A 22844-nucleotide genomic window follows, 5' to 3' on the forward strand; every position below is an offset into this window, starting at 1 on the left:
CTCCGCGCTGGGTACCTCTCTGGGGCGGCGGGAGCGTGGCCGGAGGCGTGGGCATCTCTCCTTTAAACTGCTTAGCTGCAGCAACGGTTATACATCAAATAGTTGCGCGCGGGATTAAACCCTCTTAAGTGTGGCTTGGAAATCCTCCCGTAATCCGGACCCAGCTGTAGGAGGGAAGGACGGGCAGCCGGAGCAGAGGGGGTTTATCTGCTGGGAAAGCTTTTTAACGCCAAATCACGTTATTGCAAATTGCGCTAAAGAAAGCCTCACTTCAGGCACTGACCTTGAAGCTTTCCTCTCTGTTGCAGATGAGCCTGATCCTGCCCTCTCCGGTGCTGTCCCAGCCACAGCTCACAGGACCGAACTCGGGTAAGTTCCCAGGATCCGTCACAGAGCGGAGAGCATCCGGGAGCCGGTCTCCCCTTGTTGACAGTGCTCCGGTTGCTAAAACCCCCAAATATCTGCCCGCCTACCCCCAAAGAGGGTTATCCCGGTACCAAGGATGTCAGCAGCCCCCCTGGAGCCGGACAATGCAGTTGCCTCGCTCCAAACCGACGCTGGCTGCTCTGCTCCATTTCGTTTTTCCGCTTCCCGGTGAACCGCCCTGCTTTCGCCGCCCCCAAATAGCCCCTTGGAGCATCTTCCCGCTGCCAGGGTTGTCCCAGGTGCAAGGGAGAGAGACGGTGGGAGGTGGATGCTTGACCTGGCTGTGTTGGGCGTCCTGAGGCTGATCAAGCAGCTCCGAGCACGCTGGAAAAGAAAGATGTAGAGGTGGCAGCGCCAACCTCGTGCAGAGAAGGGTCCGCATCCTTTCTCGTGGCACCAGGGAACTGCGTGCGGACCCGCGCTTGGCTCAGACTCTCCCTCTTGGCCCGTCTTGCAGTGCAGCCGATGCCCAGCGTGTTCTAACGGGTTTATTTTAGTAGCTGCTGTTGACTGATCCTTCCTGGGCCAGCGGTTTCCTTAGCGAGTTATTTTTAATAATGTTTGCAGGGTTTACGGTGCATATGGGAATCGCATTTCCCCGCTATCGTGCCACAGACGATGGAGCGAGCCCGTCCTGCATTCAGCAGCGATTTCTCTCGAGTTAAAAGTAGGGAACGATTTTGAGTCAAGACGGGCGAGCGCAGCGTGGTGGGGGGCTCGGTTGGCGCCCAAACTTTGCTTTTCCAGAAACGACTCGGAAATAAATAGGTTTAAAAAGAGAACGAGAGAGATAGAGAGAGAGAGAGGCAGCGCGTGGAACTGGCAGCCCTGCCGCCTCCGACAAAGGCGCTTTGTTCTCCCGGCGGTGTGACTTGACCCGTGAGATAGCGTTGTGCTGTCCTGGAGCAGCTCCTTGCACGAGGACTCGAGCTCCTCCGGGTGTTGGGCTCTGCAGCCCGGCAGGTTCCTCCCCGGGGATGATTTGGTGGGGGTAGGTTTGGATGCAGAATGGGAGGTTTTGCATCCAAAGTGGCGAGCGTCTGCCTGGCCGTGCCGCGTGTGCTGCTTAGAAGGAGAAGCTGGGCATGGAGTTGGCTGTGGAGGACAGAGGCTGGGTTGTATCCTCAGGGCAGGGTGCGTGGAAGAGCCTTGCCTTGCTCTGCAGAGGCTCCAGATCTGCTCAGCCCTGGCCCTGGAGACCTTATCTGCCGAGCATGCCATCTGCATGGCATCCCCACTTGAAGCTCCTGTTGGAGGCCACCTCTGCCTGCTGCGTGGGGCCCCCTTTGCTCCATTGACCTCTGGTCATCCTGGTGGGGCAGGTAGCGTCATGGCGAGTAGGCACAGCCCAGCTGAGCAATGTGCCTGGAATTGCTTGCAGGGAGGGCCTGGAGTCAGGTTGGAGTCACGGCTGCTTTCTGGGGACACCGGGTCATCTGGATCTCTTGGAGACTGGTTTGGAAGCCTCAACGTGGCGATCTGGTGCCAGTCGAGGCTCTTGGCATTCCCACTCGGCCTCCTGCCAGCCCTGCAGAAGGTCTTGGGGCTCTTGTAGGTCTTGTGTCACAGCTGCTGGTCTCATGCAGATGTCTCCAGTCTCCCAGGGCATCTTGGAGAGCATCAAGTGCTTTTGCTGCATCCTCGTGGCCCTGAGCATGTCCCTTTTCCTTCCAGGAAAAAGCCTCCAAGCCCAACGTAGGACTTTCAAAACCTCCAGGGCACAGGCTGGGATGCTCACGGGCATCTTCACCCCCTTTCTAACACTGACCTCATCTTCGGTGCTGTGAGGCCCACGGCAACCCGCTCCACATGGTGTGGGTGGCGTGGAGCCACCCAGTCCCACTGTGGAGCTTGTCCCATGGAGGCACTCATTCTCCAGCCACATGATGGGATCTGCCCGGGTTTGGGGTCCATGTAGAGGGTCTGAAGGAGCACCGGGAGGAACCACCTTGATCCCGTGTGCTCTGTGTGGCTTGGGGTCTGTGCACAGTGAAGAAAGGAAGATGATGGTCAGCATCTCCCACTCTCGCTATGGAGAGTGACCGCCCAGGGACCTCCATTTACCCGTGGAGGACATACCTGGATCATCCTTTGGTGCCGGAGACCTTTGCTACGGTCCACGTTGGCACTTAGATCTGTTTTTATGCAACTTTGAAGTCTTCCGTAGCTCGTTATTTGGCCTGACAGTAGCAAGTGTCGTTCTTTCGAGTAAATATCCCTGTTCAGTGATATATAAACTGTCCAAGCCTGCGGCATCCCGAGGAGTTAGCAAGGGAAAGGGGAGGAGAAGCAGAGAGTGGGGTGGAATAAAGGGAAGATGGTTTTTTTGGCCCAAGTAGGAAACCACAACAGGAGCGTTCAGGTTTCCAACAAGGAGGACGCTCCTGTCGTGCCTGGCACAAACACGGAAGAGCCACCGTAGGGAGCAGTTACAGCCGTCGCTGAAACAAGCCCAGGAGAAGACGCTAGGACAGATTATAGCTGTACGTGGCCGAGGGAGGATGGGAAGGGACGAGCGGTCCTTGGGCTCCGCGTGCCCTAAATTTTTAATATTTGGATACAGGAGCTGCTGCGAAATCCCCAGCCTGCGTTGTGCCAGCGTGCAGCGTCACGCGCAGGCGCTCTCTGGTTCCAGGCTGGGCTTTTCGTAAATGGATTTTTATTTTTTTATTATTTAAACTATCCTATTAACTGGCTAATAACCGTCAAAACTTATTTGCAGCTCCACGAATGAAGAGCATTTGGAGTTCAAGAAGGCTTTGTACAGAACGGACGCCAGGAGCTCCATAGACCTACGAAACATGACTGTATCCGGCAGCGGGGCCTGGGATCCCTCCGCCCTGGAGACGCGAGTGGGCGACGGGAGAGAAGAAAGCACTTTAGAGAGACTCTCTGGCTTGAAGGACTCGAAGGACGGGCGGTGCGTAAAGGAGTCGGCGTTCGCCGTGGAGCCCCAGCTTGTAAATACTGTGCAGGTGGATCCTGAGCAACTGGAGAGTGACCCCGAGGACCTGGACTCCGGCAAGGCGGCAGCAGAGACGCCCAGCCCTTGTCCGGGGGCACCGGCTGGCAGCGGAGAAGAGAAATATCTTAAAAACGAACCAAAGCAACTTGAAGGCCTCAGCAAAGAGCACTTAGATAAAAGCAAGAGGGGGATCCAGAGGGTCGACTGGATTTCTAGACCCAATAAAAGCCCGAGTCCTCACTACAAAGACGTAAGCAAGCCGACAGATGTAGCAACGAGCTTACCCTTTCGGGGCCAGGCCATGCGCGAAGTGCCTCCTCCGCTGACTCCGACGGTGTTCAGAAAAACGCTAAACCCCGTCCTCAGCAAGCCCAAAGCCCTCGAGAGCTCCTCCTCGCACAGGAAGGGGCTGGTGGTCGAGGCGGACTTGGGCGACATCAGCCCGCTCGGCACGGCCGAGTGGACGATACAGAAGCCGGGTCTTCAGCTCGGCGCTGACCTCGCCGTCGGCAAACAGTCCTGGACGGTAAATGCCGAAGATTCAGTGGAGCGGATCCCGCTGATGTCTCTGGAGCCGGCTCCCTGCAGCTCCTACGACATTGAGATGAGGCCCTACATGTGCAGCATCCTGCTGGAGGAGCAGGGGAAAGAAGAGCTGGGCCCAGAGGAGGACCCGACGGTGTACACGTGCATCGAATGCAGCATTTACTTTAAGAAGAAGGAACATTTGATGGATCACATGCTTCAGCATAACCGCGGACCAGGGAGGGACCAAGACAGAGATGCTTTGGGAGGGCAGTGCCAGTTCTGCTGCAACGAGTGCGGGTGGGCCTTTGGAGACCCCACGTCTCTGGAGCAGCACAAAAGGCTCCACCAAGAATCCAGGGAAAAAATTATTGAAGAAATCCAGAAGCTGAACGAGTTTCCGGACGAAGGCCGGGAAGCCCGGCTCCAGTGCCCCAAATGCGTCTTTGGCACAAACTCCTCCAAGATCTTCGTCCAGCACGCCAAGATGCACGTCAAGGAGAGGAAGGACCAAGGCGCGAAGAACGTGAATCTCTTTGGAAGCGCCGGCAGTGGAGAAATGCGGGACAGCCCGGCGCACGGCATCTACAAACACTTCAAACCAAATGAACACGTGGCCCTGCAGGTGCAGGTGCCTCCTCACGGCAGCGGCAAAGGGCTCAGCACCTGCATGCTCTGCAGCTTCCCGGCCCCCAACGAGAACATCCTCAAGGAGCACATGAAATACGCCCACTCCCACCTCTCCTGGGACGCGGAGGCGTTTGAGGAAGACCCCAATCAGCCTGGAACTAGTCGAGATGCCTACAGCCCCGCTCGGCCAGGGCGGTTTGCCGAGCCGGATTATTTCGGCAAAGCAGAGCGGCTCTTCTCTCCATCCCACCGCGAGAGCGCGTCGCATTACGAAGCCGTCCACGGCTTTGCCTTAGCCCACCCACGGCTCGACAAAAGCAACGGGGCGAGTAAAAAGGACTACCAGACGTCAGGGTATCACGCCAGGAAGGCAGCTCCCTACGCTGCCCCGCACAAAAACCTGGGGCTGTCGGGCCACCCGTCTGCGAAGGCCTATTCCCAGTTTGCTCTGCAGCAGCTGAAAAAAAAAGCGGCAGCTCAGCACCTCGAGGCAGAAGGCGACGGTCTCAGGAGCCACCCGGCGGGGCTGGAGGAGCTCAGGCACAGATGGACGGTGGCCAACGACGCCGGGAGCATGGAAGAGGAGATCTCTCTAACCGCAGAAATAGACCTGACCGAGAACAGAGGCATCAAACCTGTTGCCATCCCTCAAGCTGCCTTGGACCTCAAGAGGACGTTCAGAGACACCTTGAAAGCCACGGACTCTTCGATAGCCTCCGAGGAGCAGCAGCAGCAGCTGCGGAAGATGGTGCCCATCGTGCTTCTCGAGGAGGCGAACCTGCATCCCAAAGCGACCAAGCGGCCCAGGGGGAAGCCGTTCAAGAAGAAAGCAGCAATCCCGTCCCGGGAATTCATGATGGAAGAGCCTCTCCCGTTGGACATGCTCCTGCTGGACTCTCCTCTGGAGGGTCCTCTGGAGCTTGACGACCTCTTGGACTCCGACTCACCCATGCTGAAGAACGAGGAGCGGAAGTGCCCCTACTGCCCGGACAGGTTTCACAACGGCATCGGGCTGGCGAACCACGTGCGGGGTCACCTCAACAGGGTGGGGGTGAGCTACAACGTCCGTCACTTTATCTCGGCGGAAGAAGTGAAAGCTATTGAGCAAAAATTTTCCTTCCAAAAGAAGAAGAAAAAAGGTAGTATGTATTCAATTCACCGTGCTTTCTATTTTCTTGTTTTAAGCGGCGGGGTTTTCTCCTCCCGCTGACGATGGGTACGTATGTTACCGCGGCCAGCTCGAATCGCAACGGCCGTGGCCTCGCCGGCACGTCTCCTTGCCACCGCTGCTCCTCTGCAGCGCGGCGGCCGGTCGTGTCAGGCACCGTAAAAACCCGCTCGGGTTTATCAGCCGCTCATTCGCGTGTCGTTCTCTCCGCAGTTGCAAACTTCGACCCGAGCACGTTCAGCCTGATGCGGTGCGAGTTCTGCGGGGCCGGCTTCGACACGCGCGCCGGCCTCTCCAGCCACGCCAGGGCCCACCTGAGAGACTTTGGTATTACCAACTGGGAGCTCACCATCTCGCCCATCAACATCCTCAAGGAGCTGCTGGCCAACTCGGCCGAGCACCCCATGCTGCAGTCGGCGGCGGGAGCGGAGCCCTCGTCCCCGGGCCGCGAGAGGGAGGCGCACGGCTTTGTGTCCCGCAAGAGCATGACGCCCATGTCCGAATGCAGCATTCCCCGGTCTCCTCTGTCCCCGTTCCCCCCGGCCTGGGGAGATGAGTCCCTGCAGTCCTACAGAGACGGTAAGTGTCCCCTGAACACCCTGGGCGAGCTCGAAACCCTCTTGATAGCCCCAAAACTGGATCCTCTGCTCCTTCTGCTGAGCAGAGCCTTGCTGGAGGGGGGTTATTTCCAGGGAATGGTTTAATCGGCAGAACCAGGTGCTGGTTTAGCCATTTCCACCGTTTGTCCTCTGGGTTGGACGTCCGGTGAAAACCGATCCTGCTTTTGGGCAGGCGGATGGAAACGTTGGTTGACAGAAGAGCCTGGTCGCTCCCTGTGGGCAGCCCGGTCTCTCAAACGGCGGGCGGAGGCATCACCGTCTGTCTGGGCGCCCCGCGTTGCGTGTTTGGGCTTTGTCGTTTTAAACAAAAAGCGCCGTGCCCGGGAGCGGGGCGGTTTCCACCGGGGAAAACCCGATGAACCCGGAGCCCCCGGCAGCGCGTTGCCGAATCACGGGGCAGAAGGCGGCTGGAGGAAAAGAGCAGAGCGCGGTCACCTTTTGGCGACGGGTCGCGCATCGGGGAAGGGGTTAATTCAGTTCTTGACCTGGTGCGTCCCCTAGCCAGAGGTGCCCGATTTTAAGTCATTTAAAAAACAAAAAAAAAAACAGGCCACAGCTTGAAATCTGGGCTTGCTTATCAGTACTGGCAACATCGCTCCCTTTTTTTTTTCCCTTTTCGGCACGAAACGCAGACCCGGGGCTGCTGCATCTCCCGCTGTTGCTGTGCCCGTCTCCGTAACTTGGCAGGCTCTGGCTGCCTCCAAATGCCAACTGCTTTCGCTTAGAAATCGCTGGAGAGGATATCAAAGTCCCAGGGAGGGGGGGGAAAACCGATTAGCGCTGCTCTCCCGCTTTTGTGTTTCCTACGGGCGATGGTTGCACCGTGCCCGCATTTGCCTAAGAAAAGGATGCTGATGTGCCCCCAGCTCCCAAAATGCGACCTCCCCCCCGCTGCCCCCGGGCAGGTCTTTCGGACAAAGCCGCTCCGGCAGCTGGGAAAACGCCGGGGGGATTCGGGAGAACCCTCTCGCGTCGGCGCGGGGGGATGTTAGCGGCGCGGCTTCGGCGCCGGAAAAAAGGCAGAAAAACCCGCGCCGAGCGCGGGATGGAGACGGGGCATCGGGAATCCGCGGATGAGTCGCGAGCGACCAGCCCACTTCAGCCTCTCGTTTAAACCCCGATTAGTTTGAGGGTGGACGCTTGAAAGCAAACGGCGGCTCGGAAAGCGGAGCCGGAGCTCAAACCGCCCCCGTCTAAGGGAGCGCCTGGATTTAAACCTCACTCGCTGCGTATTTCCTTACGAGTAGCCTCTTTGGGAGAGAATGCCAAGAAAACGGGTAAGTCTGGAAAGCCAAAAAAGAAGGAAAAAAAAAAAATCCCCGGCGAGGACTGTGCTGGGCCCAGCGACCTGTTGTGTAACCGAAGCATGCGCAGCGCGTCACGTGGAGATAGCCATCAGCGCTCGGTAACCCGGCACGGCTTTTGTATTTAAATCCCCAAATGAAGTCTCTTAGTTACGCGCCTGCGAGGAGCTGGGAGTGCAGAGACGGGCTTCCTGCGGGCGCAAAAACCCTCCTCGCTTTGCTTTGAGCCCAAAACGGCTCTTTCGGGCCGCCTCTGGCTGGGCGCCGAGCGCGTCTGTCGCAAGCGATTTGAAGAACGAGGCAGCACGTGTTGCATGCAATATTTATTTAACTCTTGCTCTGGGTACGGCTGCGGAAAAGCAGCTGAGCAAACAAGTTATCGGGTCGCGTTTGCAGACGAGGAGGGGGCCGAAGCGGCAGCGAGAGGATTTTCGCCCGCTTCGGAAGCCGGCGTCTCCTTAAACCGCTCACCGCGTGAGCCGTCCCGGCGCGGGGAGCTGCCCGCTTCCACGCGGGTCTCGGTGGCCTTGCTGAACCCTCGACCGCCGTTCCCAGACGGGAGCGAGAAATGGCCTGGGGGCACCCGCTCCGAGTCACGTTCCCTGCTCCCGTTTGATGCCCCTTCAGTGATTTACAGCTGGTTTTGGGCAATGGGAATGAGACACAGGGCCGTTCCCGGGTTATAACGGCAGGAGGTGGAGAGAGGCGCCGCGTGGGCTGGTGGACGTTCGCAGCGTGGGTGTTTCGAGGCGGCGCTCGCTCCGTTCGTGGAGGTCCCCTCCGGGCTGGTGCTCCTGGAACGGAGCATAAAATCCCATCTGAAGGTGGCCGCTCGCAGCCCTCCGTCTCGCGAGCTGATGCAACTTGCCAAGACCCGCTAAAAGCTAGCGGTGCCTGTGGTTAGATCCGATGTTATCTCTCAGGCTTGCAGCAGACCGGGATGGACCGAAAGCGGAGGGATAAAGGACGTGCGTCACCGTCGCCGGCCCGGCGTGCCGGGAGCGTCCCGGCGGCAGCGTGGGAAACGCGAGGCTGCGATGTGCCGATCGCGCCCCGGGCCGCTGGCGGGGCTCAGCACCTGCGCGCAGCTCTCCGCCAACCGCTTCCTTCCTGGCCGCTTCCAGACGGTGATCGCAAAGCACCAAACGGTCTCTGCCCAGGGCGCGAGGCGCCTCCGCGAGCGGTTAATCGCTGAGAATCGGGTGCTAGCAGACCCTAAACCGAATCCCCGTGCTCACGGGGGCAGAACCGAGCGCTCCCGCAGGGAGAAGTCCCCTTTTCGGGTAGCGTTTTCACGAGCTGCTTTCGAGGTTGCCTGTGGTTCGCGGTTTCTAATCGGGACGCGGCGGGGAACGAAGGCAGAGGACTCCGCTCCGTGTGCCATGCCGGGGCGATCTGCCAATCCAAAGAGCGCCGTTGCGCTCTCTCCTTGACCTGGGCTTATAACCAAGTTACCGCAACATCGGATGCGAGATCCCGGACCGGTCCGAATCCTCGTAGGGCAAAGCTTCCCATCGCAGAGCAGCCGGCGAGCGGGATGCACGGCCAAAACCGAGGAGCGTTGGGAAAGGGCTGCGGTTTTAACTGCTGCCCTGCAGCGCCCCAGGAGGAAAGGCGCTGGGGGAGCCCCTGCCCGTCTTGCACCCTCGAACGCGTGTTTAAACGAGGAGGGGAAAAGGGGAAAAAAAAGCCTTTAAGCAAAGCTAAAAGTCAAAGGGAGGAAGTAGGCGTTTGGGTCTGTGGCAAGAACTCGACTGTGGCTCCGCGGACCAGAATTAGGGCTGGTTACTCAGAAGGGTGCCCGTGCGGCAAAAACAGGATGTTGCGAGGCACTGAGGGACCTCGGAGGTCCCCCGCGTCCTCCTGCTGCTCCAAAGCAGGTCTGCAGTACCTAAACCAACCTTAGCTTGCCTGCTCCGGTCTCCGGTGGAGCCTCTGCTGCCTCCTGCAGCATCGACGCTGCTGCCACCTATCCTCGCCCCTAGAAAGTTGACGGGGTCTTTGGTGTTTTTAGTATTTAAGTCCCTCGCTGCTCGTCTTAACCGTGCTAAGCGGAGACAACGTCTTATGCTCTTCTATAGACTGGTACCAAGATCTTTAGGTATGTCCTCGTCGGTCGTGCTTTTAGACCCTCGATCATTCGTGATTCCTGCTCCTTGAAGTGCTGCTCTTAAAATCGGACACGGCCCTGTCGCGGAGAGCACCCCGTCCTGGGGCTGGTGGCTGCTGTTCCGGGTGGTTCCCTGCACTCGCCCGTTGCTTTCCCCGCCTGTCGTGACGGGCAAAAGTGTGCCCTGCTGCTGCGAGCGCCTCCTTAAACCCCGGCTTGGCTTTCTACAGAGACTGTTTGTGTATCTCCTGCTCCAAACCTTTTGGCAGCCGCCTCGGAGAACACGTGGCTCCTCTTGGCAGGCGCTGGGAAGCGTTAGGCAATGATATCCTCCCCAAAACATCCCGCGGCTCTCCTCCCTTTCAGCCTGCCTCACCTTGCTCTGCCCCCGAGATCGCTTCCGCTGGCCTGGCGGCATCGTCCTCTGGTTTTTCTCCTCCCTTTCTGCAGATCTAACACCCCCCTTTGCCTCCCTTATCGGCCCCCAAATTCTGCTAGGCCTAGACTTCTCCTCTAGATCTGCTCCTGCACAGCAACGGCGTCACCAGGTCCAGTCTGATGGGGGGAAGAGCCACGGGAGCAAACGAGCGTTTGCTCGCTGGCCCTCAAACGAGGACGCAGAAGCGGGGCTGCCGCTGCAATGCCTAGACCCTTCCTCAGCTGAAGAGCATCGTCCCCCTCTTTAGACCGTAACCTCTGTTTCGGAATAAAGCTGCATTTGATGGTGCCGCAGGGTTGTTCTCACTGTCCGAAGGATGCTGTACGCAAGCTCTGGCACCATCTCCCGCTTCCTGCCAGGAACGGAAAGCTAATCCAAGGGCGAGGAACCACCTGAACCATCCCGTCAGCCCAGCATCCACCAAAACACAGCACGCAGCAACCTTTCAGGGGGGTGTCTGCCCGTGGAAACGTCTCTCTGAGCTGATCAGTCTTGAGAAGAAGATTGGAGGGGTGAAGAATCCCCCACGTTCCCAGCAGACGTTGACCTTGGTGGAACTCATTTCCCCATCCAGCCGTTGCCTTATGCGCTGCCTGCGAGGGTCTGGCTCTCTGAAAAGCTCCTTTGATGGGCTTTGGTGCTCTTCCGAAAGCCTGTTCGCACTGCCCTGAGCGTCGGAGTAGCTCAGCTTCGTCCAGACCACGTCACGTTGAGCAGCGTATCCGTCCCGTGCTGCGCGTTCTCCGGGTCTTCCATTAACAAGTCTGTAACAGCAGAAATACAAGTTGCATCAGAAAATTGCTAACCAGTATTCTGCATTCTCATTAGCAAAGAAAGTTCTTTGCTATAGATCTAAAAATGCTCGACTTGGTTGCTTACAGCCTCTTCCCAGATACTTGGAGAAAGTAATTTATCATTGTAAGAGACCATTTCTTTGCTTCCTTCCAAGTACAACACAGAAAATTTACTGAATTCCTCTAAACCATGATTATTGCCACTGTCCAGGCCAGATGCCCACTGGGGTCATTTCCCGATGGACCTGAACAGTTTCCATCATCTTTTTGGCCAGAGGCATTCTGCGTGTTACTTTGGTTCTCCTTGTTGCTATTCAGTTCCCAGCTGGGAGTTTGTACTCATCAAATTAAGTCCTTTTTTTCCTCATTTGTTATATATTTTTGTGATATTCCGCTTGCTGATTTCGTTGTCCTTTCAGCCAAAGAAACCTCTCTGCCCCACTCACCTGCGTTCTGCGGTGGGCTGTTCCTCTGAGATGTAGCACAACACTTGTCTCTGACTCGTGTCCATCCAGGGAGTAGGTCAGATTTGGGGATTTTAGGTCTTTTTCCAGCTTTCTCAGGCCAGTTTGAAATTGTCTGCTGGCATCTTCGAATCCTTCTAGGCTGCGGCGCTTTATACGCTGCACGAGGCCGCTGCCCCATCCGACCCGTTAACGAAAACCTAGCTCAGAGCAGGTTTAGGAGAGCTCGTGCTGAACTCCATCCGTCTCCCGCTTCCCAGGGCGCCCTTCGTAACCGCTCCTTGAATTCGGCTTCTTAGCTACATCCGCATCCAACCTGAAAATAATATCTAGGTCACACATTCATGACTGCTTCCGAAGATGAGGCAGCCTCAGAAATCTTATTAAAGATGAGAGTCGCCATCCCTGACTTTTTTCCCCCTTATCTGCAAGGGCTGGCATAGGTTTTTCCTCATTTTTCAGGCACTGGCCCCAACCCTAACCAAAGCATCCTGGATGGCACAGGGCTACAGGAAACGAGGAGAATAGGGAGCTCAATCTGGGGGGCAACTAATGGGGAAAAAAAGGGGTATGAAGATCAAGAGCTCAAAAATTAATCATAAGGGCATCTGGGAGGACCCTGAGGTGGGTGAGGGAGTGGACACAGGCCATCCAGGTGCTTTGATTCCTCTCCCTGGTTTCTTTTATCCCTGGTATTAGAGGTTGGAGGAGATCACGGTGGCGGGTGGTGGTTTCTACGTGGCTTGTTCCCAGCTATCTATTCCTTGTCGTCTGCCAGGTGCTTGCGGTTTCAGAGCCGTCGAAAGGAAAGGCACCGGAATACAGCTGGGCTGATGATCTGACCAGCCCCCCGTCTTCCTCTTCCAGCAGCACAGCTTGGGCTGGAAGAGGACGTTTCTTGCAGATTTTTCTGAGCTTTGTTTCTTTCTTGACGCTTTGATTTGAGAGCGAAGGGCTCGGCGTAGCCGAACAGCCTCTGGCCTGCTCTTATTTCCATTCTGACCTTGGCTTCCTCCGGTTAAGTGTGGTCACCCCTCGGCAAAGGGGAAGAAAAGGAATCAAAGCCGTTGAGCTTTGCGGACGTGGCCTTTAGTTCTCCCTCCCGTCGAGGAGTCTCCGTGCATCCCACGGCAACCGTGTTAATCACGGATGAACGCAGGTCGGAAGAGCGTTTTGGAGCTCTGTATCTGACCCCGGCTCAGAGCAGGGCCAAATTCAAAGTCAGGGCAGGTTGCTCGGGGGCCGAGTTTGGGGAGGGTGGAGATGCCACCACCCCTCTTCCCAGGCTAACGTGCTCTGAGGACCCCCCTCGTGTTGCAGTTCTCGGGGCACAGCGCGGTGTCCTTTTTGTGTTAGTCCTTCTGATTTTCGTCCCTGCGTGCTCATTCTGTGCTCGCCTGCAGCCTGACCTACTTTCCGCCGTCTTTGATTCCCTTCTTGAGTTCCAGGTTACTGAAAAGCTCGTGTTGGCCTCCCGCTTCGCTTCCCTCCTTTCCCCGCGCTGGGATCGCGCGCGCCGTTGCCCTTGATATTCTCCCTTCTGCTCTCCGAAGGTTTCCGATGGTAGGCAGCACCACAGTTGAGTGAAGGGAAGCTGTACGCTGGTTCCTAGCCTGAATTTGAGCTCCGTTTTCCCCTTGGCAGGAATCTGCTTCCACGGAGCGCTGGATGCCGTCGGGGACTGGCTAGGCAGCCAAGGCAGGTGCTTCCATCCCTACCCCAGCCCGAGTCCTTTAGCAAGGCAGCAAACACAGAGTCCTGCCTGTCCCAGCATTTTCGGTGTCCCTTGTTGCCTTCTCTGTGTCTTCCCGAGGCGGTAGCAAGATCCGGCCCCGATTTGGGGACTTCTTTCCCCAGATCACGGCGCAAACTTGAGCGTAGCCCGCAGCTCCGAGGTGGCACCATCCGCTCCGTGGACCATCCCTCGCGTCCAGGTTAAAGCAGCAGGTTGTCCAAACTGAGCCCTTTTTCGGGTGTGACGGATGTGGCCGGGACGTTGGATGCTTCCAGGAGCTTTTCTCTCCCGTGTCCTGGGAGCGGTTTGTCGAGAACTCGTGCTGGGATCCTTCACGGGGTGTTTGCAGTCGTGGTCCATAGGTGAGCACGTGTCCTCCCAGCACCTCAAAGCTGTCCGGAACGACACAGTCCGCGTTGTTGCTGCACGGAGACCGTGAGGGGCCTCCAGTTGCTGCTGCGGGCTTGGAAAGCTCCTAAAACATCAAGATTTGGGCTGTCGTTGTTTCTTTAGCCTCTCGGAAGCTGGTGCCGTTTCATCCACCGACAGCCCCTTTTCACGCGGTTCGTAAGGAGCAAGAAGGGTCTTCCGATGGGGAAGGAGGTAGGAATCTGAACCTCCAAAACTTCACCGCGCTGGAAAAAAAACGAGTGTCAAACGTGGATCCGCGTTTGCTGTAGCTGCGGGTTTTTGTCGGACTCTCCCCTCTCCCCCGCTGCCCCTTCTCGGTTTGGTTGTGTTTGCGTTTATTCTCAGCGCGCTCTGCGAACGGCAGGTGGGTTTCTCGCGGGCCATGGGTTTTTCTTGGTGTAATTGTAGCCCGGCTGCGGGCCGTTGAATTCGGATCCTTGCCTCGTAAGCCGAGAAACCCCCCGGCTTGGGAGCCCGGGGCTCCGCGCCCCGGCTTTCACCCCGCGGGTTTGTTCCTCCGCGCGGCTTTGCCGTTGCTTTGGGGTTTTGCAGCAGGCGTTGGCGATGCAAGGGGGGGAGGTTCTGCTTCCTCCGTGTGTTTCCACCGCATTCCCGTCCGGTCCCAAAGCCGCAGGAACACGGAGCGCCCTTGCGCGCGCCCCCGCCGCCGCTTCCCTTTTTCCTGCGGGGCTTCACCGCCAGCAGCCCGCCCGGCTTGGCCTCCCATCCCCCCGCTCTCCCAGGGCAGCTCCCTGCTCTCGTTTTGGGATAATCCTGCCTAAAAGCGCGAGCGTGCGCCGATGGCGCTTGGTGGCCGGTTTTCCCCCCCCCCCCCCGAGAGGAACGTGGGGGTTTAGGGAGACTTCGCTGCTGTCGCCAGGTTGGGTTTGAAGCTGTTTTGGTGCGTTTTGTGCACCCCCTGCTCGACGGAAACACTCGCCGGGGTCTCAGGAGCCTGGTGGGGCCCCGTATCCCTTCTCCCGACAGCAAATCGCTTGGGTGTTTTTTTTTGCTTTTGGTGGAGTGGTTTGACTAAAATCCCACCGGCGCATCCCAAATTGTGGCAGGGATGCAGGCAGAGGGTCAGAGAGAGGCCGGCTCCCGTCTCCCCGCCTGGCGGCGGGTGCTGGGCCGGGCCGAGCCCCGTTACCGGCGAGGAAGGCTCAGCCCGGCCAAGCCTGGGCCTCGCACCCCGCCATGGCGCCCCCTTCTCCTTCCCCCCCACCCCAGCCCGGCGCTCGCTAGCTCGGCGCTCCGCGCTCCGGCCTGGCGCGGCCTCCCGCGAATCTCTGCCGCTCCCGCCTGGCCGGCCGGGGGCGCCGATTGCTCGGCAGGCGGCTGCGTGGCCTTGAGGCGGCGCGGCGCCCGCCGCTGCCCGCCCGCCGGCGCGTCGGCGCTCGGCTGCGCGGCCTGGGCGGGCGGGCCGGGAGGGCGCCGCGCCTCGGCGCTCGGCTGCGCGGCCTGGCGGCCGCCCCGCATGTGCCGGAGCCAAGATGGCGGCCTCCACCTCCTCGCAGCCCAAAGTGACAAAAGCGGCGGCGGCGCCGCGGCCCCGGGACCGGGGCGGGGACGGCGAGCCCGAGCCCGAGGCGGCGCCCGAGCCGGGTGAGCGCCCCCTTCCCCCGCCGCCCCCCTGGCCCGTCGCGCCGGGGCCCGGCCGCGGCCCCCTCCCCCTCTCCCCCCCCCCCTCAGCCGCCGCCGCCGCCTCAGCGCCGGGCCCGAGCGGCCCAGCCCGGTTCGGGCCCCGCCAGCGGGCCCGGCCCTGACAGGAGCGGCCCAACCAGGGCCGCTGTCGCCGAGTCCCGGTCCCCGCCGCCGCCCTCCTTTGTCCCTACCGGAGCCGGCCTCCCCCAACCTTCCCCCCCTCCCCGGGTCGGGGCTACCGGAGCCTTTGCCCCCCCCCCCCTCGCCGCCGCCGCGTCAGCACCCGGTTCCTGTCACCATCCCGGCGCCGCTCGCCAAGCGTCTCCGTCCCCCTCACCCCCATCCGCCTGGGCGGCTCCGAGGAAGCAACCGAGCCGGGAAAGCAAAATCCCGACGGATCGCGCCCCCCTCCCCCCCCGAGCACCGGCGTTGCCCCCTCCCCGGTGCGGGACGAGCCCGCCGCGGCCCCCCATCCCGCTGGATACCCGCCAGCCGGATGCCGGCAGGGCTGGGCCTCGCCACGGGGAGCTGCCACCGCCGCCGCCCCCGAGTCCTGCCGGGTTCCCGTTGGTCCCCGCCGGCCCGGCCCGCTCGGAAAGCGTGAAAACTTCCGCAGGGATTCGCTCTCCAAAGGGACCGTGTCAGCTTTTTCTCCCCCTGTAGGTTCCCCCCCACCCCGGGTTTAGCCGCCAACATCTGGTTATGGAGTAGCTTAAACATCTGTAAAGGGAGCGGCCGTCTCCCCTGGGGTTTCCCCCCCCTCTTGGCACGTCCCCGTTCCGGAGCTCACTGTCTCCTTCCTTTGGCAGTCCTGGCTCCGGAGGAGGAGGAGCTGGTGGCCATGGAGGTGGGCTCGCCGCCGCTGCCGAAGAAAAGCGCTCCCGCCGGGCAGCTGGATCAGCCCCCGAGCAGGATAGGGACCAAACTGTCTCCTGAGCCGCCTGGGAACAAGCCGGAGCCTCAGGATTCCAAAAGTGAGTACCGTCCCCGCGCCGTCTCCTTCCTCGGATGGCCGATCCGCGGGTTTCCGTCGTGGCGAGGGAGAAACGAGCTCCCGTCGGCGCCTCGCTCGTGGCTTTGCAGCAGGGAAACGGCGCTTGGGAAGCTGCTGTCCGGCTAGGCCGGACTTGAATCCGGTTGCAGCTGGGATTAAAGACGCTCCGGAGCTTTTCTCTATGAGCCTTGGCGTTTTCAAGGCTCGATTCCCGCTTCCGCCACCAAAGCCCGGGTGGCGGCCAGCAGCGATCCGAGGCCGTTGTGCCTCGGCAAGACCCGCTGAGCTGTCGGAGCGCGCGGGGCCCTTCCCTTCGGCACGCGTTATATCCTAGCCATGGGGATCCGGCACTGCGAGGCTTTGGAATCGCGGAAAATAAAGCGGGAGAAACCACGTCCGAAGGGTTCCCCGTGCTGGGCGGAGTTGGGGCTCCGGACAGGGGGTGGTTTGACCTGATCCAGGAGGATTTTCAGGCACTTTTGCTGAATTCCCCTCTGGAAGAGCCCGGTCGGGTTTTGCTCTTGTATCGCTGGTTTAAGCCGCCCTTTTTCCCTGGCACCAGCAGCTTTCCGAAGCTCGGTAGAACCGATGTGAGTTTTTAATCCTCCTTAGACCCCTTCAGTCGCTCCCTTCTCAGCCTTCTATTTTATTTGCCAGGGAAAAAGATTCCCAAAAAAGCTGTGGGGGTCAGTGAGGCTCCTCAGACCCTCGCTGCTGGGCTCCAGAGCCTGCCCACGGCTCGCAGCCCCCCCGGCACCTCGAAAACACGCCCAAAAATGTTCCCTTGAGCGGCGATGCCGGCAGAGTTCTCTGTCCTTCCGCGGCTCCGCTCCGCTCCCTCTTCCCTAATTTATCCCTGGCTGCTGCGGTGGCGGGAAGAGGAGCTTTCCGCACGCAAGAAGGCGGATGGGGGGCGGTTAAGAAAAATCTCCGCTCGGACGGACGCCGTGCCCGCAAGGAGCTGGCCGGACGCTGTTCCTGGTGCCTGCTGCCGCCTCGCCCTGACTTTCTCTCTCTTTTTTTGTTCTTTTTCTTCTTTTTTTCCCCTGTTTTTTCCCTGTTTTTTCCTTTTTCCCCCGCCCCAACTGCAGCCCAGAACCTCACGACGTGCGAGGTGTGCGGCGCCTGCTTCGAAACCCGCAAGGGCCTCTCGAGCCACGCGCGCTCCCACCTGCGGCAGCTCGGCGTGGCCGAGTCGGAGAGCAGCGGGGCCCCCATCGACCTCCTCTACGAACTCATGAAGCAGAAGGGCAAAGGCGACGGCGGCCCCCTGCCGCCCGCCCTCGCCAAGAAATCCGGCTCTCCCAAAGACGCTTCCGCCGCTTCCGCTTCGCCCCGGCCCTCCCTGCTGGCGCTCGGCAAAGGCGGCGACCGCCCGCCCGACGGCCCCGTCAACAAAGCCATCAAATCGCCCCCGGGTTTCTCCAAGAGCCTCTCGCAACCGGGTTCCCCCGTCCTCAAGAAGGTGCCGGCCGCCCTCTCGGGTTCCCCGTCTCCGAAAAACCCCGAGGACAAGAGCTCCAAGCTCTCCCTGAGCCCGCTGCAGAGCTCGCCCAAAGCGCAGTGGCCGCAGGCGGACGAGGAAGGACCCCTCAATTTAAGTGAGTTTGGTTTTTTTTTTTTTGGTTTTAAACCTTCGCTCTTTCCCCTTAGGCCTCGAGCAAGGCGGTGGGTTGGGGGACGCCGGGCTTTTCCGGCGCGCTCCTTGGCAGCCCGGGCGGCCCTTCGCTCGGCGTCGGCGCCGTTTCCGGGCGTGGGAAGGCGATCGTCGCCCCTGCCTGGCTTCGACGGGCGCTCGCGGTCGCCGCCCGCCGTGATTTCGGTAAAACTGTTCCTCCTCGCTGGCTCTTTCAGCCCTCCGAGCTCTTTGCGCCTCCCTCTCCGGCCCGGGATCGAGCGGATCGTCTCCTCTTATGAATCCCAGTCTTTCCACGGCCACGCGCTTGCACGCGGATCCCTCTGCTTCTCTCTCCTCGCTCGGCAGCCCGTTCCGGCCTGTGGCGTTACCCTTCCGGGCTGGCGGAGAGCACCGTGCTTCTCCCGGCACCATCCCACGCCCGCTGCGTCCCCCGGAGAGGCCAAGGGCTCTCCGGGTGCAGCGGAGAGCGCTAGGAAGCTCCCTGCGGAGCACGGGAGGCTTTTCCCGGCACTGCGGCGGTGCCTTTGCGGCCGAATCGGTGCGGTGGGAGCCTCCACGGTGGGGAAAACCCGGCAGCGCGTTGAGGTGCCACCTCCAGGCAGGACGCGCTCGGAAAGGCGCCTCGGGACCGGGATCCTGGCGCTCTCCCTCTTCATCCATAAGCTCCGCGGGGAACTTGTTCCGATACGCTGAGACCAGAACGACTTTCCGGCAGCAGCCGGCTCTTGCCCCCCTTTATCCCAGAGCTCAGTCTTGCCGGGAACCTCTTGGTAAACGCGCTTGAAAGGGCGTTTGGCCTCTCCGGCCCGTTCCTTCTTCATCCTCGTCGCCGGGCCTTCCCGGCAGAGCCGTAACGCTGCTCCGCGAGCCCCATCCGCCTCCGGCAGAGGGAACGGCCCACATCCGGGTCGGTACCGCTGCAAACGGCTCGTCTAAGCGCTCGGAAGATGCTGCCGCGGCCGGAACTGGGGCTTTGCGGTTCGGCCGTGGGGTGAGCGAGTCGGCGGCGAGCCCCAACGTCCGCTCTGCCGCCTGCCTCCATGCTTCCTTGCCCGGGCCGTGCCAAGACGAAACCCGGATCGCCGGATCCGAGCCGCGCTCGTGAGCGTTTGCGCGGCGGCGGTATCCGCACGCGGATTTCCCCAGCTCGCCCGGCCTCGCACGGAAGGATCTGCGCGCGGGTGGTCGTGGCGTGGCGCCCGGCTCTGTCCGTGCTCCCTCGCGGGGTCTCCACCAGCCGGGCCGGCTCCTTGGGAAAAGCTGGGCTCCTTGGGAAAGCTGGGCTCCTTGGGAAAAGCCGGGCATGCGGGACAGACCTTGTGTGTCGTGCAAATCGCCTCGCTCCTGGGACGCTTCCCTTTAGAAATCGCCCCTGCGTTCGGCTGGCATGGAAGTGAGCGTCCCGGCGTCGGCCGCGTTCGGGCCTTCCCTTGTTACCGGAAGCGCCGAGCGCGGCTTGACGACTCCGAATCCCTCGGAGGCCGGGGATTCGCTAAACCCGCCGGGTTTCTCGCCGCTCTTCCGCGAGCCGTAAAGGGGCTCCGTGCCGGGTAGCGCCTCGCTTCGCCCCCACCTGAAACCCTCCGGCGTCACCGCTCGCCGACGGCTTCCGCCAGCAGCTTGCCGGGAAAGGCGTCCGCTGGAGGATGCGGAAAACGCGCCGCCCGGCCCCGCGGCTGCTCTGCCCCGTTTCTCGCCGCCTTTTAACGGCAGCCGTCACCCTCCGGCGAGCCGAAACGCCGGCAAAGCAGCCCGCGCGGCCCCGCTCCCACCCGCCCTCCTCACCCTCAGGGCCTCCCGTTAACGAAGCCGCCGGAGCGCCAAACCCTCCGTGCGGGAGCCGCGGCGCCCGGCCGAGCCCGGCTCTTCGCTGACCGTACGTATTGTGATAAATGTGTTTTCTTTCCGCAGCTGTAGCTAGCGACTCGGGCAAAGACATTGACTGCCAGTTATGTGGCGCCTGGTTTGAAACCAGAAAGGGCTTGTCCAGTCACGCTAGAGCCCACCTGAGACACCTGGGAGTGGATGACCCAGATGCTAAAGGATCGCCCATTGACGTGTTAAATGACCTCGTCAAAAGCGAAGACTTCAAAAGCCGCCTGGCCTCCCTCCTCCCTAGCGCGAGGAAAGCGTTCGGCGAGGCCGGCAGCCCCCCTAAGCCCGGCTCTAAGAGCCCAGCTGCAGCGGCTCCCACGGCGCGGGCGAAGCCGGCTTTCCCGCCGCGGCCTGCGCGCAAAGAGGCCGCCCGGCTCCTACCTCCTTCCCCTCCGCCGGCCAAGAAAGCGAAGGCGCCGGCGCGCCGTCTCTCGGCCGGCGTCGGTCCGCACGGCCACCGGGGGCTCGCTTCCAGCGCCTACTGGGCTTCGGACGCTGCGCTGCCTCCGCTCGACGGCTGTAGGTTCCCCCCCTTTCTCGTCGCTGCCTCCTCTTCCCTGCCCTTCGCCCTTCCCGGCCTCGCTCTCGCGGCGCCCGGAAACGCGGCCGGCTCCCTTTAACGCTCCCGTTAGGCCGCGGCAGGGATTAAACCGGCTTCCTGCCCCCCCCCCTTCCCTTTCCCCCTCTGTTCCTCCTGCCGTAAAAATCCGCCTCGAGCATCTTCTCGCTCCGCTCTCGCCCCGGCGCCGTCCGCCGCCGCGGTTCCTTCCTCGGTGCCCCGAAGCGGCTGGGAAGGGCCGTGCGCGCTGCTCTTGTCTCGCCCGGATATTATCCGCTCTGTCTGAGGTCTCCCTCGTTCCCTGGATTCAGGCCAACGGGCTGGCAGCAGGGTCTAACCCCTCTTTCCGGGCAGGGATCCATCTCAATTTGCCCCCTGTCCCCCGTCCCAACGCGGCAAGCAGGGACCTTCTCCCTTCCCCTTTCCCGAGGGAGGGCGGATAGGGACCGGTTAAGCCGTGTGCTCTTCTCCGGGAGCTGCCGGCGCCGAGCGCGCGAGTCTCGCCGCTGTGCAAGCTTTTCCCGCTGGGATGTTGCATGGCTCGGCCCGCAGCTTGCTTCCGGTGGCCGCAAAGAAAAATCTCGCCCCGCTTCGCCGGCCTCTCCGGCCTCGGAAATGCACCGCGCGGTCGGGGCCGGCCCAGATGGTGGCGGCGCTGCCGGGCTCGGGTGCCCGCGGCGTGAGCGGAGCTCGCCTTCTCCGGGCGGCACGCGGGCCGAGGCTTAACGGAGCAGCGCGGCTCTTCCGCCGGGGCTTGCGCCCTTCCCGGGGAGGGGAATCGCGCTACGGTTTGAAGCCGCTCGCTTCCGAGCCGGCTCGGGGCTCGGCTTCGCGTCGGACACGCCGCCTCGGCTTCGTGCTTCTCCCCGTTCTCGCCGGCGCCGCTGGGCTGCATCCGTCCATCCGTCGGTCCGTCGCGTCTCCGGCCCGCCGGCGGCGGTCAAACCCGAGTCCCTTTCCTCGTTGCAGCCTCGGGGTCGGAGCCGGTGCGAGACATCCGCTGCGAGTTCTGCGGCGAGTACTTCGAGAACCGCAAGGGCCTCTCGAGCCACGCGCGCTCCCACCTCCGGCAGATGGGGGTGACCGAGTGGTACGTCAACGGCTCGCCCATCGACACGCTGCGGGAGATCCTCAAGCGCAGAGCCCAGCCTCGGAGCGGCGCCTCCAATCCCTCGGGCGCCGGGCAAAAAACCATGGCCAAGAGCCTCTTGGGCGGTGTGGGGTCCTTGGAGCCTCGCGGGCCCGGAGAGCTTCACATCCCCACCATTGCCAAGAAGGTCCAGCAGCCGGGCAGCCCCATGGGGCAGTCTCCTACCTCGTCTCCACCTCCCACTGCCCGGAAGATGTTTGCAGGCCTTTCTCCTCCCTCGTTGCAGAAGAAGCTCAAACAAGACCAGCTGAGGGTGGAAATCAAGCGGGAGATGATGTCGGGAGGGCTCCACGGAGACCCCCACCCGTCCGACCGAGCCTGGTCCCCGCGGGAGGAGATGTCTCCCCTGAACCTCTGTAAGTGCCCGGCGGCCGAGCGGGACCCGGCTCCCTCGCAGCCGGGGAGGGGACGGGGGCTCCGCGTCTTTCCGAAACGGGGGTCCAACCCTCTCCCCGGCGTTTCGGGTCCGTGCCGGGAGGTTCCCGGCGGCCAGACGCTTTCGGCCGGCGGGTGGCACCGGCGGCGGCGGCGGCGATGGGGGCCCGCGGGCGGAGGCCGCCTCTCCCCGACGCCGCCCCTCTCCCTGCCGCGCAGCCTCCCGAGCCGACCCGGTGCGAGACATCCGCTGCGAGTTCTGCGGCGAGTACTTCGAGAACCGCAAGGGCCTCTCGAGCCACGCGCGCTCCCACCTCCGGCAGATGGGCGTCACCGAGTGGTCCGTCAACGGCTCGCCCATCGACACGCTCCGCGAGATCCTCAAGAAGAAGTCCAAGCCTTGCGTCATCAAGAAGGAACCTCACGCCGCCACCATCGAACCCCCTAAATCCTTGGGCGAGGACGGCACGGACCCCAAATCCCCCGGCAAGATGTTGTCCTCCATGGCGTTGCCTCCCCTGAGCGGCCGGACGGGCAAACCGGGAGCCGGCGCCTCCGGCGTCGGCCGGGAGCTCTCGTTGGCGCCGCTCTCCGGCAAACCCCAGGGTGGTTTCCTGACGCCGTTGGCCACCAAGCGGCCGCTTCCGGATGACCGGCTGGGCGGCCACGGCGAGCTGAAGCACAAGGCCTACATCCAGACGGAGCTGCCCTTCAAAGCCAAGGCGCTGCATGACAAGCCGGCGCACACGTGTAAGTAGGGAAGGAGGCTCGGGAGCGAGCCGCGGATGGGGGGCTCCGGGTGGCTCCGCGGGGCGCCTGGGAGGAGGAGGAGGGTGGCATCGGGTTGAAGACACTGAGCGGAGCAGCCGGGCGCTGCCCCGGCATCTCCTCTCCACTTGGGAGCGAGCTGCGGAGGGGGCTCCTCGCTCCGGGGGGCTCCACGGGGCACCTGGGAGGAGAAGGAGGAGGAGGAGGATGGCATCGGGTTGAAGATGCCGAGCGGAGCAGCTGGGCACT

General features: G+C 61.6%; 1 protein-coding gene across 1 annotated transcript in view; it reads left to right on the top strand.

The window, feature by feature from the left end:
* WIZ (WIZ zinc finger) overlaps positions 1-22844 on the top strand; it is a 49409-nt gene that overhangs the window by 23844 nt on the left and 2721 nt on the right. Inside the window, 8 exon segments of the mRNA XM_067314731.1 lie at positions 309-369; positions 3149-5688; positions 5928-6293; positions 16045-16209; positions 17321-17830; positions 19780-20262; positions 21272-21808; positions 22047-22577. Coding sequence (XP_067170832.1) covers positions 309-369; positions 3149-5688; positions 5928-6293; positions 16045-16209; positions 17321-17830; positions 19780-20262; positions 21272-21808; positions 22047-22577 — 5193 coding nt within the window.

Source organism: Apteryx mantelli, chromosome 36, assembly GCF_036417845.1.
Source record: "Apteryx mantelli isolate bAptMan1 chromosome 36, bAptMan1.hap1, whole genome shotgun sequence".
In the NCBI taxonomy this organism is placed as follows: domain Eukaryota; kingdom Metazoa; phylum Chordata; class Aves; order Apterygiformes; family Apterygidae; genus Apteryx; species Apteryx mantelli.